General features: G+C 29.7%; 1 protein-coding gene across 6 annotated transcripts in view; it reads left to right on the top strand.

Annotated features, from left to right (window-relative positions):
• LOC107452446 (carcinine transporter) overlaps window positions 1-19516 on the top strand; it is a 76659-nt gene that overhangs the window by 23218 nt on the left and 33925 nt on the right. For 5 of the 6 annotated variants that reach the window (XM_043041840.2, XM_043041844.2, XM_043041842.2 and 2 more), the window contains exons 2-3: window positions 11823-12221; window positions 18828-18931. In XM_043041840.2, coding sequence (XP_042897774.1) covers window positions 11823-12221; window positions 18828-18931 — 503 coding nt within the window. Of the gene's footprint in view, window positions 1-7466; window positions 7638-11822; window positions 12222-18827; window positions 18932-19516 lie in introns of those variants that run through there. The other variant, XM_043041845.2, reaches the window with a different exon arrangement.

The raw sequence follows: 19516 nt of genomic DNA, 5'->3' as shown, positions 1-19516 counted from the left end.
TATATATATATATATATAACGCAAATAAAAAAAATACACTGCTTTATACCTGTTTACAAAGAATTATAATTCTATTGTATGGAATATTTATATAGAATTTTAATTATAGGTACAAATGCATAAGTTAAATTTTAATACATGAAACTTAAATGAATTCATTAACTAAAAGTCCTTTTGACGTGAACTTTTCCAATTCAATCTAAAAATTGATAATCCCTTACTCGTGTATAAGCTAGTGGTTTAGTTTATCCCCCCCCCGCATAGTATGTAACTGGCTGTTCTCTCCGTATTTGAGTAAAATCCTTTATGAGACTGAAAAAATGGATGCGATTCATAAAAATAGTCCACCAAACAATTGAAAAAAAGGCATTAGTCACTATTCAGAACAATTCGTTTCTCGTAACTCAATTTTTGCACTTTATTGTTACTTATTTACTTTTTTGTTTTGTTCATTTGTAAGGCATGCGTTTGCAGGCTTGTGAGCTCAAATAAGGAACCTTTGACAAATACAAGGATAGATAGAAAGCACAAAGTGTTATTTATTTATTTATTGATACTCATATATATACTATCAGAACTGACCTATCAAGCAATATTGGAGCAAACAAGTTTGCAAGTTAACGTTATTTTAGTATTCGTTATGTTATTACAGAGATGCCAACTGTGGCGGACACGCCTAAATAATTTATAAAACGGTAAATAACTACAAAGTAAATTTTGCAAATAGTTGACAATATTTGCTTACTTTTAAAAATGTTAAGCATATAATAAGTACTATAAAGTGGTGAATTATATAAGCCTACGCATTGTTTAGAAATAGTGGTGTATTAAAATCTACTAAATCGAACTTAAGAAACCAAGAATTACAATTAATAAACTACCACTTGAAAATATTTATTCGCTGTGCTTATGTTAGCTCTTTGCTCCAACAATAAATGATAACTCGCCCTGTCTAATTCAGGGGCTCTAATGCAGGCTTGTAAGCTCATTACAAAGTACAGCTTAAAAAACCGTGGCAAAGCTGAAGAACAAATAGCACGAGTTTTCCATTTGACACCAATTTTTCTTTATATATTTTTTTCTGTTTCTATTTACAATCAAAAATATATTGTGGTATTTTTAACTATAAAAAAATAGTCTAATATGTACTGAGAAAATCTGTTGGTTTATCGTAGTTATATATGAACTAAAATATAATATTTTTTTTCATATTCTAAAATTGATTTTATGAATTAAAGAAGTTTCAATATTGACCATCTGTTCCTTTTAGATCCTAATTAGTAAAAATAATTGAAAATTTAAGAAACTGTTTTTTTTTAAGTGTTTCGTGCTTGGAAAATTTTCCTTTTAACGCAGAAAAAGACACCGATGTTTTGAACTGCATTTCATAACCATAAATTGTTAAAATACTAAATATAATATTTTTCACCGACTTTGGCGTAAACTAATATAAAATAATGATAAAACTTATAATAATTTAAGTTCCGTGAAAGCATTCTGTTTAATAAAAATACTGCACCAAAGAAGCACTCACAAAGATACACCAGAGTAAAGGAGGGATTCGAACCCGCTAACTCTACAATACAGGGCGTTAAATGACATGTCTAGACCGCTCAGACAAGAAGACCCTCAAAATTTAAATTTCATGTAATATATAAAACGTGATATTATTTCCTTACAAGTATTGTTTTATTATAAAGACAAATAGGTAAAATTTTAGAAAACTTTGTCAAATTTTTTTAAACTGTAAAAATGAAACTATAAAATTGTTAAAAAGAAAGGGTTTCATTAAAATATCAGGGGGTTTGCAGCTACCCCGAGTACCTTTTCCACTACACGCCTACACTCGCAAAGTATATGTAGTAAAGTGCCAACTGCCATGGATTTCTTTTTTTTTTCTTTTGTTAAAAAAAAAATAATCGGCGAATCGATTCAGTCAACAGTTCATTTCTCTGAACTGATTTGAAAGAATCGATTCAATTAAGTGAATCGATCACTACTAATAAAGAGAAATCTGTAACTACTTCATTAGAATCTAAGCACCGCCTTTTAAGTTTTGCTAAGACTAAACGAATTAGCAATGGAATTAAAATATATGATGTCCTTTTACAATTTAAATAAAGTGAAAAGGGAAGCGGTATATTGCATAAATGTCTTTCCCATATCCTACAACTGCGGAATTTTCTTTCGTTTAGAAAATAATTTTCCCAGGGGTACAGTGGTAGCAAATTTAATACATTAATATTTTAATAAAATAAAATTTAAAGTATTTTGTCCAGTCCTCACTTCCTACATCAAGAAGCCTCCACACGGTCTTTTATAAGTAGTCCGCGCAGACTGTTTAAAAAGTGAACCAGTTGTGCGCATGAACCCAAAACCTTTTATAAAAGTAACTGAGAGAAATTTATCTTATATATTTGAGAATTGAATCTGTAGTGGTTGACAAGTGAATAAGGCAAACCTATAATATTCATAAATAAAATAAATTTTTAGTTATATATTTGCTACCACTTTCTTATTTCAACTATATTCTGAATTAAATGACTCGTTCAGTAAGTGGATATCTTTCACAGTGGTCGGATCGGACTACCTATGAAAAACCGTGTGGAGAATTTCAGTTATAGGAGGCGGTAGTCCAGCACTACATATAACTTATTCTAACAGGTAAAAGAGACCTAACTACATTTCAGCAACTCCACTTCTTGTCAACCACAAAGATCTAATCCAAACAGAACTCAAATTCACGATGAATGCAGAGATGCCAACTTGCTCCGGACATCAAATAAATATTTTCGAGAGGTAGTTAATTAATAAGTAGATCTTCGTTTAATAAATTCAATTTATTAGGTTTTTATCCACCACTATTTCTAAATAATTCAAATGCTTATAAAGTTCACCACCTTTCAGAAGTTAGTCATACGACATCATTTAAAAAGACAACAAAATTAGGCAAATATTTACAAATTTTAGTATATAGTTGTTTACCGTTTATTAAATTATTATGACGCAGTTGGCATCTCTGTGAATGGAATCGGGGCCGCTTCGCTGCTCAGGTTCCCGGCTAAAGCGCAATACTACAAATTACATTTTCTGTTGTTCGAATCGAAGTAAATTAAAAAAAATTTTGTTTCAAAACTTTCAGCTTTACTTGACTACAGTTAAGAGAACATTTCCATGAAACTAATCAACTATTTTTATGTAGAAAATTATTGTGTAATAATGCGTACTAAGAATTTATTAAAAATAAATGTGCTAATAAAATAGCAGCGAATATTATCATTCACAACATTTAGCAATCTTTTTCACAAATATGTTAAGAAATTCATCCATCTTGAACCAAAACAAATCAGATAACCGCGTGAATTAATTGGCGTTTTCATAGAAATATTCAACGCTTGCCTTATAGTCATGAGAATAAATTTTAAGAGATTCGACGTGCGTGACGTAATAAAATATTACAGATCGAATACAAACGTAGAAGTATTAGTTTCCAACGAACTCTGGTTAAATATCTCTATAAACATCCACTTTTATCAGATATACTTCACGTGCTATATGTGCAGAGGATTTTCTTCACATGTGCTGTTTCGCATTTAAGTAAACAGCGATTGAACAAATAACAGCAGCGACACGCTGGCTGAGATCAGCCAGTCTCAATTATTTGCCCTTGTAATCTTTAAAATGTATGAGATAAAGTGACTTTCCTTCGTCAGTGAGTTGCATCAATGATAAATAATGATGAATCAGATGCTGCTGTATTCTTTCTTTGCAAATTTATCGTTTTAGCAAACTAAGGTTTGATGTAACCTTAATGAGAATAATAAATCAGATTCCACGCTTTAGATGCAGCTGTATTACCTGATCTCTTAGTGATAGTGGACGTGTTAATAAAGGTTGTTTAAAACGGTTTAAATCACACCGGAATGTAAATAGTTCTTATATCTGTATGCATGATATAAAAGGAAGCGAAACTCCAGAAATGTTTGAGCTGAGAAACTGGAATTTGAGAAATCGGTGTAAGGGGCGGCGATTTTAACTCTCGTTTCTAAAAATCGTTTTAAAAATTCTAATTTGTCCGTTCGAGAGCAATGTAGGAGGAACGAATTTTTCTCATAAGCTTAACACATTGCTGACCGGTCACGAGTTAACTCGTGTTTTCGTTAGCAGTGATCTCGTGGTGACTATTTTAAAAATTAGGCGTAATATTCCTTACTATTCAAGTTTTATTATTTGTATCAATTTATTATAACTTTGCGAAACCCAATATATTTGCAAAACTTATGGTGTACCATTACACATAAGTGATTGTTATACTTTTTATCATAAGGCATTAAAAATTTAAAATTTTATAAGTTCATTCATATTGTTTTACTTCCACATCCGCTTTCAAAACAATAGCCGGACACATGGGGTAATTTTCAGAAAAGTTGCCGGTCAGCAATGTGTTAATATTGTTGCAATTACACATTGTTGCAATTTAAACGGTAGACCCCTTTTCTTTTCCATTATTTCAAAGAAATCGTCAATGAGATTTCCGTTATCTTAATTATTAATTTTCGACTTTTTTTTATTTCGCTTACTCAAAAATTAAAGCAATGTGTTGATGATGTCACTGCATTAGCAATTCGAAAGCTATCTAAAACATCGTGTTAATATTGTTCATGATTCAACTTTTGAAACCTGTTTTTAACCTAATATAATAACCTAAATAGACTAAATTCAAGGGGAATATAGTAGATTAACCAGAATAACTTCAAGGGAAATATAGTAGATTTGCCAAAATAACGAAACAGCGAGGGGAATATAGTAACTTATTCAAAATAAAGAACTTCAAGCGAAATATAGTAGATTAACGTAAATAAAGTAACTTCAAATGGAATGCAATAGATTTACCTAAATAAAATAACTTCAAGAGGAATATAGTAGATTAACCTAAATAGAATAAAGTTATATGATTGAAACTGTAAACTAAGCACCAATACCTGAAGAAAATTGCTAGATTGTGAGATAGTAAGACTGTTATGCGTTTGTCGCGACAAATTGCATCGTTATGGGAGCTGGTTTGATTTCCGAGTCTTTCTGTTAATCTTTTAAATACGAAAAATCTTTCTTTTGGTTAGTTGAATTTTTAAAAATGCGTTTTTCTAAATATAATTGTGTACAGTCCCAAAGAAGGGCAAGAAATAAATAAAAATTGTTTTGAATTGCCCTTCATTTCTTAACATTTTATTTATTGAATCTTTTCTTTTCATGTTGGGAGAACAGCGTGTGGGGATGCTACGCATCTTTTTAGAGATATTTTACAACATCTGGAACGTTTATGTAATTAAATTAATTATGTAATTACATTTTAAATTGTTCCTCACAACAACAAGATTGAATAAAAACGTTAGAAAAAAAAGTTTTTAGGATACATTTATTTTTGTCAGTCGCCTTATTTTTTCGAATTTTATTAGCCGATACAATAACTTATTCAATTTTAATTAATGTCTCTAATTACACAAGCTTACGACGAAAAAAAAATTGTTTGGAATAAATAGCTAATAATTATAGATTTCTGGATGCTGATTTCAGAAAAAATTCTATTACTTAAAATTTTTGCTAAAAATTTGATTTTTGTTTCGCCATCATACTGTATTGTATTGTATTGTAATCTACTAACGAAAGAAATCAGTATTTCATGTCAGCATTACTGCAGTGATGCCAACAGCACCGGACGCGCCAAAATAATTTAAAAAAGTGTGAATAGCTACAAAGTAAATTTTCCAAATATTTGACTATTTTTGCCTGCTTTTCAAGAGGTATAGCATGACATAAGTTCTTTAGAGAGGGGAATTATATAAGCCTGTGAATTATTTAGAAATACTGATGAATAAAAATTTACTAAATTGAATTTATTAAACCAAGAATCACAATTGATAAACTACCACTTTAAAATATATATTTGCTGTCCGGAGCAAGTTGGCATCTCTGACAGAGATGCCAACTTGCTCCGGACAGCGAATAAATATTTTCAAATGGTAGTTTATTAATTGTGATTCTTGGTTTACTGAGTTGAATTTAGTAGATTTTAATCAACCACTACTTCTAAACAATTCGTAGACATATATAATTCAACACTTTCTTCAGTTATGTTATGCTAAACCTTTTAAAAAAATTGCAAAATCTGTCTAATATTTGCAAATTTAGTTTGTAGTTATTTGCCGTTTGGCCAGACGGGCATGACATGTAAAAAATAGCTCGGCATTCAATGTGTTAAGAACATAAAGGTACAAATGAATCATTAGTTTCGAACTTAAGGTGTTTGAATGAATGTTTTCGGTTACTTAAAGCTAGGTAGGGTTGCCAAGTTAGCTAGGGTTTATATAGAGGATAAACTCTATCAAACAAGAAGCTAGTGTAGATAAATAAAATATTTCTGCCAGTTATCATTCAAAACTTCGCTGTAAAGTTTAATGATTTCGCAAAACTCTTGTTAAGTATAGAATTAAAAAATTATGGCTAACATGACTATTATTTAGCAAATTTTAAATCGATTACAGATTTTTAATAATATTTTGCAGAATTCTAGTTGAAAATGTTCAGTTTTTTTCGGTGGGGGAAGGGGATTCTCTAGCTAACAAAGAAAGCTTGGATATTTTTTTAGAGACAAAAGAAATTTTTCGGTAAAAATTTTAAATTAGTGTGCCCTTCTCATTTTGTCAATTTAGGATCTTACACGAAACAGGGGGAAATGACTTAAATGATCTTTTCTCGTAATACAGAAATCACGACTTCCCATTCTACTTTCTATAAAGTATTCTTTTTTACAATAAATATTTTTTAATTATTTCAATAAGTTGGTCAAGATGAAAGTTTTAACTTATCTGTAATAGCTGTGATACATTTTCAAATGTAGTTAGGAGACAAAATTCTTTATTAATAAGAAGTAAATTTAAAGAAAAAACAAGCTTTTTATAGGAGAAAAATAACTTCTTAATTTTTAAATTTGTTGCTATTTAAGACTAATTTTATTAATTGTTTTTAACAAAAGAATATATGCTTCGAATGATTATGCTCATTAGACACATTGTCTTTCTTGATATACATTTCCTAATTAAGAGATAATGAGCCAAAAAGAACTTATGACTACAAGGGGCTAGTATATGGGGTTACTGTGAACAATATCAACAATTTAAGGGAAACCATGGCTGTTTACTAGATGCAAATGTATAACTGCTAGGAAAATTCAGTTTGCATAGTGTCGTATAATCGCCACATTTTTGCTTGACGTTTTTCCTCGGTAAGCGTAACAATCACACAACCGATTAAAACCTGTTCTTCTTTGAAGTAATGCTACGCAAAAATAGATCTGGCATAACAGATGAGCAAACTTGTTAAACCAATTAGTGACTTCTGTGTCTTTTCGTCACGTTTTACAAGGAAACGTCATAGAACAGACATAAATTACCATAAACTTTACCTTCAGTATACATGTAAGTTCCAAAAGAGAAGAAAAAAATGTATTTTCACCTTAGACTCTCTTTTACAGAAATTAACAGCCCCTTAAACTTTGTCAATATTTCACTTACAAAAATATTCCATTTGTCATTGGTATCGAAACCGATTTGAAAAAAAAAAATTCTCGCTTTTTTAAAGTAAGTTGAAATTGTTTTATTTTATTCTTTACCATTTCATGTTGAAATTCTTTGATAAAAGTTTAATCTTTTCGTTCTTAATGCAAACTTCTGAGCTTATGTTTGTTTTCAAAAAATAAAGAGGTAGGAAAAAATATTCTTTGTTATTTTATTTTTAATTTAATAAATTTTATTCACAAGGATTTAGATCACCACTTCATACAAACAATTTAGACAATTATATTAGATTGATAACAAAGCTCTTAATTGCCAGTAGAATATAATAATAAAAGCTTATTTTAATTGCAATTTCATTACCACTTTAAAAATTATTAGAAGCAATCCTGTTGTCAAGTATACTAATATACTTTTAAAAGAATAGATCGTTCGACTCAAAGATAAAAAAAAAAACAGTTCTCATGTGTTTTATTATTAAGACTTATTTTGAAAAAACTACCACGATACATTAACAATATAATTATTAAAATTTAATCTACCGTGCATTATAGTTTCAAAATTTAATAAGTGGCAACTAAAAAGAAAATAAATATCATATGGAGTTAATAAAAAAACAAATTTGAATTTCTATTAATTCTCTGTAAGCTTTTTGACAGTATTATGAATGACTTACTTATCAAAAATAAAAGTTAATAATAGAATAAAGGGCCTGACAATCTTTATACTCTCGAAATATAGACACGTTAATGTAATAAAAATTGGCATTTAAACAATAAATAAATGAAATATTAGAAGTAAAATACGAATGAAACAAAGACGCTAACTTGCTTCGCTTTGTAGAAAAGTATAAACAAAATTTAAGTTATTTTTTGTTCAGTATTTTTTATTCTAATTTTTCACCACTACATATCAAAAATTCAAAGTATGATATGAAGTGCAACAACATTGACTTAGTACTAATAAATTTTGGCAAAGCTAATAAATTTTCTTTTGGAATTTTTATGATTTTCCTTTTTATTATATTTGTTTGAAAAAAAAATTTTTTTTTTTTGTTTTAAAATTGGTTAATATAAAGACCGATAATTAATAATAAAGACATTCATAAAAAATGAAATTGTAAATTCGCATATAGTAATGAAAAAAATTCAAAATGCGGGACGTGAAATAAAATAATAAATCGTTTAATATGCGTTTTTAAACTTTAAAAAAAACTTTTTAATAATAAAAATATAATTATAATAACCAATTATAAGTAACCAATTCAAAAATCCTATTAACTTAATCTTCTTTTAAATCGATCTATATTAGTCAGGGATACCCATTCTTCCATGGTTGATAGGGTATATTGATATTTGCATAAAATATGCAATAAATACAACAAAAAAAAACTCCCCATATCTTCCATGAGACGTTTGAAAATTTGTAGAAACAGGTGCTTATAGTTACTCAAAATTAAAAAGTTAATTGATGTTTAAAATAGCTGAAAATTAAAAAGTCAATTCATCATTACAATTATTGAAAATTAAAAAGTTAATTGATGTTTATGATAACAGAAAATTAATAAATGTTTTTAGCTATTGAAAATCTATTCACATTCAATTCAAATTAATTATTATTGAAAATTAATTGATATTTATAATAATTGAAATTTTTAAATAATTAATATTTTAAAATTTTTGATAGAACATAAAAATAATTGTAATTTCTTTGCTTTAAATGCAAATGCTCATATTTTAATTGATTTTAAGAATATTTTTTTAAAGTATTGAATTTATTTTTTGTTTCTTTTTTAATTTTCGAAAATTGAAAGTACACATTTTACCTTTGCACAATTTTTTTCAAAAATAATTATTAAGCAAAATGTAAAAATTTTTGACTGATTTCTAGATTATAAATTACGTATATATATATTAACAGAAATATATATATATTAACAGAAATATATATATACTCCGGAATTTCATGCATTTATCTTTATTAGATTTTGAAGTTGGGAAAAACATAAATAATTATCATATGAAAAATTGAAATTCAACAATTATAGAAAAACCGTTTTTCTTTTTGCTTTACACGTTTCTAAATATCTTAATGTTACATGATCTGACTATGATGGTTGAATAATTAAATTGGTTTGGTTCATAATTAAGTTTTCTTTTATTTATAGCACGAAAAATTGGAAAGTTAGCACCCTGAATAACTTTTGGTTTTTCGAGTACTATGACTTAATCTAACTGAAATAGAGACCCTAACTTTAATTATTCCAACTAATTAGAGTAAACGATTTTTTAAATTATAAAATGAGATTTTAATTATAAAGTGAGTGACGATTTTAAATTATAAACATACTTTATTTTAATAAATATACCTTGCTTTCAACATATTCGGATTCTCTAATCATGTAATAAAAGTCGCATGTTTGAAATCGAATTTTTCAAGAAATATTTGAATGGTTGCATTAAAATTTTCCACTTTGTCTTTTAAATTTACAAACTTTAAAATTATATAAAAATGATCACTCTTTACAACCGGTAACAAAATAATTCGTAAAAAGTATTTTTTTATTTGGTATTAACTGCAAATAAATGAACTTTATATGTTTTATTTATTGTTTTTATTTGGCCAAATAATTATCGAAACACAGCGAAATTTGCCAAAGTAAAATTAACATCGGGGTTCACTTTCCTTCTTATGGTCTACTATTAAAACCATATTTTTCTGACTGCGGCTCTTTACAATATTTTAAGGATCAGAAATCCAAATTCGTCGAAAAATAACACGTTTATTCAGAGGAATTAAGTTCCTGAGTCTGATTGAATTCCGTATGCACCAATTAATTACCATATTTAAAATTAGGCCCTCGTACCAATAAGAACCGTCCTAGTGCCTGAAAATCTGATCATTCGATCAAAAATTCTTATTTAAGGCAGAAAAATGTGGTCACCGGTGTTTCTTGCTATATTTGATAACCATAAAGTATTAAAATGCCAAATATAATATAGTTGACATAGTTGTGATAATCAAACAGAGTAGATAACACTTTGTCACATCAAAAAAATTTTTTTTTTATTTTTCTCTCAAAAAAATGGGGAAAAGTTGAAAATGAAGTCTATTTCTTGGCTTATTATCCCTTGTTGACTAAATTAGAAACAATTTTCACCTACTTTGTTCTAAATGAATATAAATAACGGACAAAAGGTTCAGAATAAGTAATTAGATTAATAAGTGATTATATAAATCAATGAATGCATGTACTCGTATTTCAGAGTATTAATGATAAGAAAGTAAAGTAGTGAATGAATAAAAAAAGGAACATATAATTTGGGATATACATTTGTAGTGTACATTTTTTTTAAATTTTATTTTACTCTCTGTACGGAATTGTTCTGAAGATCGTTTAAAAACAAATGTACAGTCGGAGCTCTATTTAACGAAGTCTCTAAATCCCGATAAAAAGTTTGTTATATGGAAAATTCGTTAAACAGAAAATTACCTTTTGAAATAGTTAAACAACACAAAACAAGTTATAAATTAATGAACACTAGACATAATTAAAATAGGAATTGATACACCTTTATCTTGTAAACTAGTATCTACAATTTATTTTATAAATTTTAACTATAAAAGAAATCTGCATGGAAAGCAAGAATAGAGCAAAACATTATCTAACGTTACCCAATCATGCTATATACATTTTCAACTAAAAAAAAGCTACATTTATGTATAAAATTATAGATGCTTTTATTATAAAAGTAATTATAAACATACATTACCACATGTGTTTTTAACTTTAATTGTTACTGTTAAAATTCTTTAATTTTGTTTGAGTTTTTCTTTTGAAATGTAAACAAAAAGGGAAAGGTACTTTGATGCTTTCTCTATAAAAGTTTGACATCCAAAATCAATTCAAGGTCATTTCCCCCATAAAATGTGTTAACAATTTTGAAATGTTCCGATATATTTTGGGAAATAGGGAAAGTGGATATCAAAGAAAAGTTCGTTAAATAGAAAATTCATTTCGCTATTTGGAAGTTATTTTACGAAGAAATTTCTAAAAACGTTTGGTTCCTCGAAAAAAATCGCAAAATAGATAAATTCGCAAACTGGAAATTCGTTAAATCGAAGTCCGACTGTATCTAAATTAGCTCAGTTTTCATATTACTGTATTCTTCCGCTTAAATTACTACACTCAAAGATTATCTTCCGATGAGCTTAACCTTTCTAATCTTTCTTTTTTTTTTATCATTTTAGGATTTGCTACGTGCGCCATCCCTATCCAAAGAAATGGATTTCGAAGACATTCTGAAAGATGTGGGAGGATTCGGAATGTACCAGAAAATTTTAGTCTTTGCCTTCCTCATACCATCATTCATCGTTGTACCATGGTTCTCAATGAATTCCATCTTCATTTCATCCACCCCAGACCATTGGTGCTATGTCCCGGAATTAGCATCTTCAAATCTGTCATTTGAAACTCAACAATATCTTATAAGACCTCCAAGTGATCGTAAATGCTTGAGATATGATGTAGATTACTCATATATTCTAAGGACTGGAAACATTACTGTTGATCAGAACTGGCCGACCAAAAAATGCGACCAAGGATGGCAATATGATACTACTGATTATGACGCAACATCTGTGACACGGGTAAGGTTTATTAGATTTTCACATATCCAGGGCTGTTTACAACCCTGAAAACGAACATTTTTATACCATTTCATACACAGTTTGTTATACCTGCCTACTTAATTATCGATTAATTTATTGTTCAAAATTTTGTCAAATTTACTAACTATTCATGTTTTGAGTTTCCTTTTGAGATTTTTCTTTACGGCTGCCTCGCCGTAACTCTTCTTTTTTAAATTGCATCTGTTTTCATGGACTTTGAGCAAATTCTGGTACTTTTCATCATCACAATATGTTTGTAACCTTTTTTCAGTGTTTTTTTTTTTTTTTTTAATTGATGCCTCGCTTATTATGTTTGAACACTCAAACTCCTAAATTCTATTTTCTGAGTAACTACTATTGTTAATTTTAAGATTTCACTAAATTCTTTGAGGCCTTCTGGTGTTGCCATGAATCGCCACCAAGCCTACCCATTTGAACCCTCTTTTTCTTTTGCTGAGAGGTCACGTACGCGCATTTAGAGCCTACAGTATTCTCTGGATGCCTCCAGACTGGGGCGGGACGGGGTTAAGCTTTGATACCTGCCTACTTTTATTCTATCCGTGGATGACTCTTTCAAGTGCCAACCAAATCACAATTACGGACAGTAAAATCTGTTATGTTATGCTAAAGCTTAAGCGCACTGTAGAATATTACTTCCTCTGTCCCAAATTAGTTGCTGCATTTGCCTACTTTTATTCTATCCGTGGATGACTTTACCAAGTGAAGAGCCAACCAAATCACAATTACAGACAGGAAATTTTTTTATGTTATGCTAAAGCTTAAGCGCACTATAAAACATTACTTCCACTGTCCCAAATTAGTTGCTGCATTTGCCTACTTTTATTCCATCCGTGGATGACTTTTCCAAGTGAAGTGACAGCATAATTACAATTACAGACAGGAAAATTTTTTATGTTATGCTAAAGCTTAAGCGCACTGTAAAACATTACTTCCTCTGTCCCAAATTAGTTGCTGCATTTGCCTACTTTTATTCCATCCGTGGATGACTTTTCCAAGTGAAGTGACAGCATAATTACAATTACAGACAGGAAAATTTTTTATGTTATGCTAAAGCTTAAGCGCACTGTAAAACATTACTTCCTCTGTCCCAAATTAGTTGCTGCATTTGCCTACTTTTATTCCATCCGTGGATGACTTTTCCAAGTGAAGTGACAGCATAATTACAATTACAGACAGGAAAATTTTTTATGTTATGCTAAAGCTTAAGCGCACTGTAAAACATTACTTCCTCTGTCCCAAATTAGTTGCTGCATTTGCCTACTTTTATTCCATCCGTGGATGACTTTTCCAAGTGAAGTGACAGCATAATTACAATTACAGACAGGAAAATTTTTTATGTTATGCTAAAGCTTAAGCGCACTGTAAAACATTACTTCCTCTGTCCCAAATTAGTTGCTGCATTTGCCTACTTTTATTCCATCCGTGGATGACTTTTCCAAGTGAAGTGACAGCATAATTACAATTACAGACAGGAAAATTTTTTATGTTATGCTAAAGCTTAAGCGCACTGTAAAACATTACTTCCTCTGTCCCAAATTAGTTGCTGCATTTGCCTACTTTTATTCCATCCGTGGATGACTTTTCCAAGTGAAGTGACAGCATAATTACAATTACAGACAGGAAAATTTTTTATGTTATGCTAAAGCTTAAGCGCACTGTAAAACATTACTTCCTCTGTCCCAAATTAGTTGCTGCATTTGCCTACTTTTATTCCATCCGTGGATGACTTTTCCAAGTGAAGTGACAGCATAATTACAATTACAGACAGGAAAATTTTTTATGTTATGCTAAAGCTTAAGCGCACTGTAAAACATTACTTCCTCTGTCCCAAATTAGTTGCTGCATTTGCCTACTTTTATTCCATCCGTGGATGACTTTTCCAAGTGAAGTGACAGCATAATTACAATTACAGACAGGAAAATTTTTTATGTTATGCTAAAGCTTAAGCGCACTGTAAAACATTACTTCCTCTGTCCCAAATTAGTTGCTGCATTTGCCTACTTTTATTCCATCCGTGGATGACTTTTCCAAGTGAAGTGACAGCATAATTACAATTACAGACAGGAAAATTTTTTATGTTATGCTAAAGCTTAAGCGCACTGTAAAACATTACTTCCTCTGTCCCAAATTAGTTGCTGCATTTGCCTACTTTTATTCCATCCGTGGATGACTTTTCCAAGTGAAGTGACAGCATAATTACAATTACAGACAGGAAAATTTTTTATGTTATGCTAAAGCTTAAGCGCACTGTAAAACATTACTTCCTCTGTCCCAAATTAGTTGCTGCATTTGCCTACTTTTATTCCATCCGTGGATGACTTTTCCAAGTGAAGTGACAGCATAATTACAATTACAGACAGGAAAATTTTTTATGTTATGCTAAAGCTTAAGCGCACTGTAAAACATTACTTCCTCTGTCCCAAATTAGTTGCTGCATTTGCCTACTTTTATTCCATCCGTGGATGACTTTTCCAAGTGAAGTGACAGCATAATTACAATTACAGACAGGAAAATTTTTTATGTTATGCTAAAGCTTAAGCGCACTGTAAAACATTACTTCCTCTGTCCCAAATTAGTTGCTGCATTTGCCTACTTTTATTCCATCCGTGGATGACTTTTCCAAGTGAAGTGACAGCATAATTACAATTACAGACAGGAAAATTTTTTATGTTATGCTAAAGCTTAAGCGCACTGTAAAACATTACTTCCTCTGTCCCAAATTAGTTGCTGCATTTGCCTACTTTTATTCCATCCGTGGATGACTTTTCCAAGTGAAGTGACAGCATAATTACAATTACAGACAGGAAAATTTTTTATGTTATGCTAAAGCTTAAGCGCACTGTAAAACATTACTTCCTCTGTCCCAAATTAGTTGCTGCATTTGCCTACTTTTATTCCATCCGTGGATGACTTTTCCAAGTGAAGTGACAGCATAATTACAATTACAGACAGGAAAATTTTTTATGTTATGCTAAAGCTTAAGCGCACTGTAAAACATTACTTCCTCTGTCCCAAATTAGTTGCTGCATTTGCCTACTTTTATTCTATCCGTGGATGACTTTACCAAGTGAAGAGCCAACCAAATCACAATTACAGACAGGAAATTTTTTTATGTTATGCTAAAGCTTAAGCGCACTATAAAACATTACTTCCACTGTCCCAAATTAGTTGCTGCATTTGAATACTTTTGTACTGATTTTGTTCTTGAGAATAATTGTGCAAATAGGACAAAAATGCCTTCTGTATGAGAACTGTACTCTACCAGGTCTCTAAAAGATAAATTCATAGAGCCTACCAAATTCTGATTTCGAAAAGAATATGCGAATGAATTAAAATTTAAAAATTTGCCGTTAAATGGCTTAGTTGTTGCTTTTAACTCCTTTTTATTAAGATTCTTCGCTGTGGTAGAGAAATAACAATGAAATGTACAATTACAAGTAGAATTGTAATTTAACTTTACAAGCATTTATTATTTTTAAGAAGATTGTAAAGACTGCTATACTTTTATTTTAATTAATTATATGTGGCATACCTGCCAACTTTTAGTCCCGTCCATTATTATTTTTCCCAGTGGTATTAAAATGGAATTAAAACTTCAATTTTAAGCAAACAAATACGTTGTATTAGAGAAAACTTAAGTTGACAACCATGACAGTAACGCATATTAATATATGTGCTTAATTTTTGTAGGAATAGTGGTGATCAATATCATTCAAAAATTAAGATTATAAAAGAAAAAATAGTATATAATTACTACCACTTTAAATATGAAAATAAAATCTTCCGGAAGAGTTGGCAGGTATGATGAGGTGATGTCCAAAATCATAATAAATCAACTTTTTTTTGATCTAGGTAAAAATATTAAAGAATACAATTGATAAACTACCACTTTAAAATATATATTTGCTGTCCGGAGCAAGTTGGCATCTCTGTATATTTTATTCTTGAATAAATAAATGTTATAGCTTACAATCCTATGTGAATGATAAATATCAATAAAACGATTTTTTTTTCTTAGCCTTCACAATGCCATTTTCAATTCTCGATTATATTCGAGTGTGAAAAATTATAGAAGCATAAAATACAACGCCGCTCGAGTGTGCACAGTTCGGCCTGTTTAGCAGGCTCGAATTAACTTGAGCGCACAAGTTAAGGGGTAAAAAGTGTAACTATATAATATTTAATTTGAACTGAGTCTTGGTGATATTAATAAAGAAAACTATTATTACCCCGCCCACAAATAAACTGCAATAAAAATAGTTAGAATACCAGTTTTATCCTTTTTACCGTGATTGTGGCAACCCTGGAAATGCTTGCATGACTCGCCCGTCTCGATGTGGTTAATAAAATTTTGAATGTTCTTAGACATAAGTTTTCATATTTTTAGTTATCTCTGAGTTGTCACTTTAGTCAAAAAATATTAATGAAATGAAGAGACTAAAGATAAGCAACTATTGCATCCTTATTTTCAATGTACTAACAACATAATGCAAAAGTAATTATTATTTTTTAAAAATGCATAATTTAAAAACTGAGTCATAATGGTAGAAGCAATCGAATAATTTAAGAGATAATTAACAAAAATGAATTGAGTTTCTATTTTTTTTTTTTTTTTTTTTTTTACATTTTTAATCGACTGTAGCATCCCTGTTACCTCATCAACTTTGTAATTTGTATATAAACTAAGCTTGAAATAAAAATTTTAATGTTTCTAAAAATTTTTTTTAAATAAAAATTATTGCACTTACGCTACTTCATAAACTATAGTATTTTCTAAGTACAAGTTTGAAAAATAACAAGACTGATTAAATTTAATACAAATAATGAATGCTATTTTTACATATTTTAATAAAATTAAGTAAATAAAAAAGTGGAAATTAACACTTGTAAATAAATAAAAGTAAAGGCAGGAAGTAATCTCTGTGTTAAATCTTTTTTTAAAAAAAAACATTTGCTTGACATGTGCTGTCAACTCGAAAAGATGTTATTCCTGTACTTTAACGGTTAATTCAAACACATTTTCAATTACATAAAACAGAAGTCACGGTGACATATTTTTTGCGTCATAAATTCCTTCAAATAGGATTTAGATATTATTTTTTCATAACAACAACGCAATTATTATTTTAAATCTCCATCTCACAACAACGTATCTTAAGTATTTCTTGGAAGGGTTCAATTTATAAATAACTTATTAGAAATGCTTAATAACTTTTATTAACTGTAGCTGATACGAAATGTAAAAAATTACTCGCTTGAAGCTCGTAATGTCTAAATTATTGTTAAAATGATATCATGCTTGCAAACTTTGGCTCTTTCAAAAAATATTTTTTCCCTAGTGGCAGGGAGGCCAACTGCTCCGGTTTCTGCAAAAATTTTAATAGATTGGTAGCGAATTAAATGGTGAAACTTGTAGAATTAGGATAGTTACGCTTACTTTTTAAAAGAATCACCACTATGTAACTTAAATAAGGTTGTATTTCATATGATACTTTGAATTTGTAGAGATGGAAAAATTACTTAGCATGATAATAATTAACAAAAAGTTACTTAAATTTCGTTACCACTAGAAAATACTTTTTTTTACAAAGAGAAGCAAGTTGGCATCCCTGAAGTGATAGTGGAATGTGACTTCAAAAATTATTGCTCTGATTTCTGCAAACATTTAAATAAAACTTATCGAATGAGAATATGTAAGATCAGATCTGGTATGACACAAGGAGATAATATAATGACATTGCTTGGCATATAATCTAGTAATTGAACGGCAAAAACATTAAAATAAAATTATAACAATGGAAATATAGACGCACGGCCTGTGGACCCACCCATCACCTCCTACATCAGAAAGCCTCCACACGGTTTCTTATAGGTAGTCTGCGCAGACTTTTTAAAAAGTGAACCTGTTGTGCGCATGAACCCAAATTTTATTGTAAAAAGAGACTGAGAGTAATTTACCATATATATTTGAGAATTGAATCTGTAGTGGTAGACAAGTAAATAAAACGAACCAATCATAATCATAAATTAAACAAATTTTTAGACATATATTTGTTACCACTTTCTTATTTTTACTAGATTTTCCGTTAAATGACTATCTTTCGTAAACTGGTTTACTTTCATAGTGGTCTGATCGGACTACCCATAAAAAAAACCTTGCAGGAGGCGTTTAATATATATGCAGATGATGATTTAAAGAAGGCATCTAATTTTAAGTCGCATTTGCATTGATATTTTGAATTTTTGACTTGTAGTGGTAAAACAATTATTTTAAAAAAATACTAAACTAAAAATAAGTTAATTTTTTACCACTAGAAAATCTTTTTTTTTTTTTTAAAAAAAAAGTGGGAAGCGTTGGTATCTCTACGATCGTAATCTGGAGATATGAAAACAAAATTTACAAAATCTGCTGGATTTCAGTTCCCAAACAGTGAGAAAATTATTTCTCTCGAATTTCGTATGCTGGAGACTAAGCATTTGCATCATAAAGATTACTTTTTTTAAAAAGAAAAATAAAGTTTATTTTTGTAACTTATCTCCTATATTTTTAATAATTTTTTTCAGTGGGATATGGTATGTGGAAATGCTCATTATGCCAGTCTTGTTCTTAGTTTAGTTTTCATCGGTGATGTTATTGGAACACCACTTTATGGATTTATGTCTGACAAGTAAATATTCTTACTATAATTTTTATCTACCTATGTGAGAAAGATAAACGTTAAGATATTGCTGGCAATATGCTGTTGTAGCGTTTATAAATAGGTTAAATGGGAGCAAAATATGTTTCCCATGTTAACCAATCTTTGCCTAGCGGATTCTTTAGGAAACTTCAAAAACAAAAATTAATAAAAATGGTTTTATTTTACGAAAAAAAATAATAAGTAGTAGCTGAAGTATTTTATATTATTTTCCTAGACAAACTGTGTTCTCTGCACCAATGAAGCCCGGCTATACCGGTGGGAGGCGAGAGAGTGCACAGGGAGTCTTCCCCCTTTTGTAAATTTGTAAATAATGTAAATATTCTTTCTTTATCTTTATCTTCAATTTGTTCCCTTTATTATGTATCAACTTGCGACTTATTTTTATGTATGACTCAGACTTGATTTTATCAATTATTGTTCATTCTGAGATTTAACTTAATGTTAACGCAGCACCTCCCTTCCCTTCCACCACATATTATCCAATTTAGATGAAAGAGCAGATATCCATACATGGATAGGTACTCTGAAAAAAGTTGATTAGTTAGTTAGTTA

The sequence above is a fragment of the Parasteatoda tepidariorum genome, chromosome 9 (assembly GCF_043381705.1).
Source record: "Parasteatoda tepidariorum isolate YZ-2023 chromosome 9, CAS_Ptep_4.0, whole genome shotgun sequence".
Classification (NCBI taxonomy): domain Eukaryota; kingdom Metazoa; phylum Arthropoda; class Arachnida; order Araneae; family Theridiidae; genus Parasteatoda; species Parasteatoda tepidariorum.
Note: the sequence above shows the minus strand (reverse complement) of the source record. Positions and strands in the feature narration are given on the sequence as shown.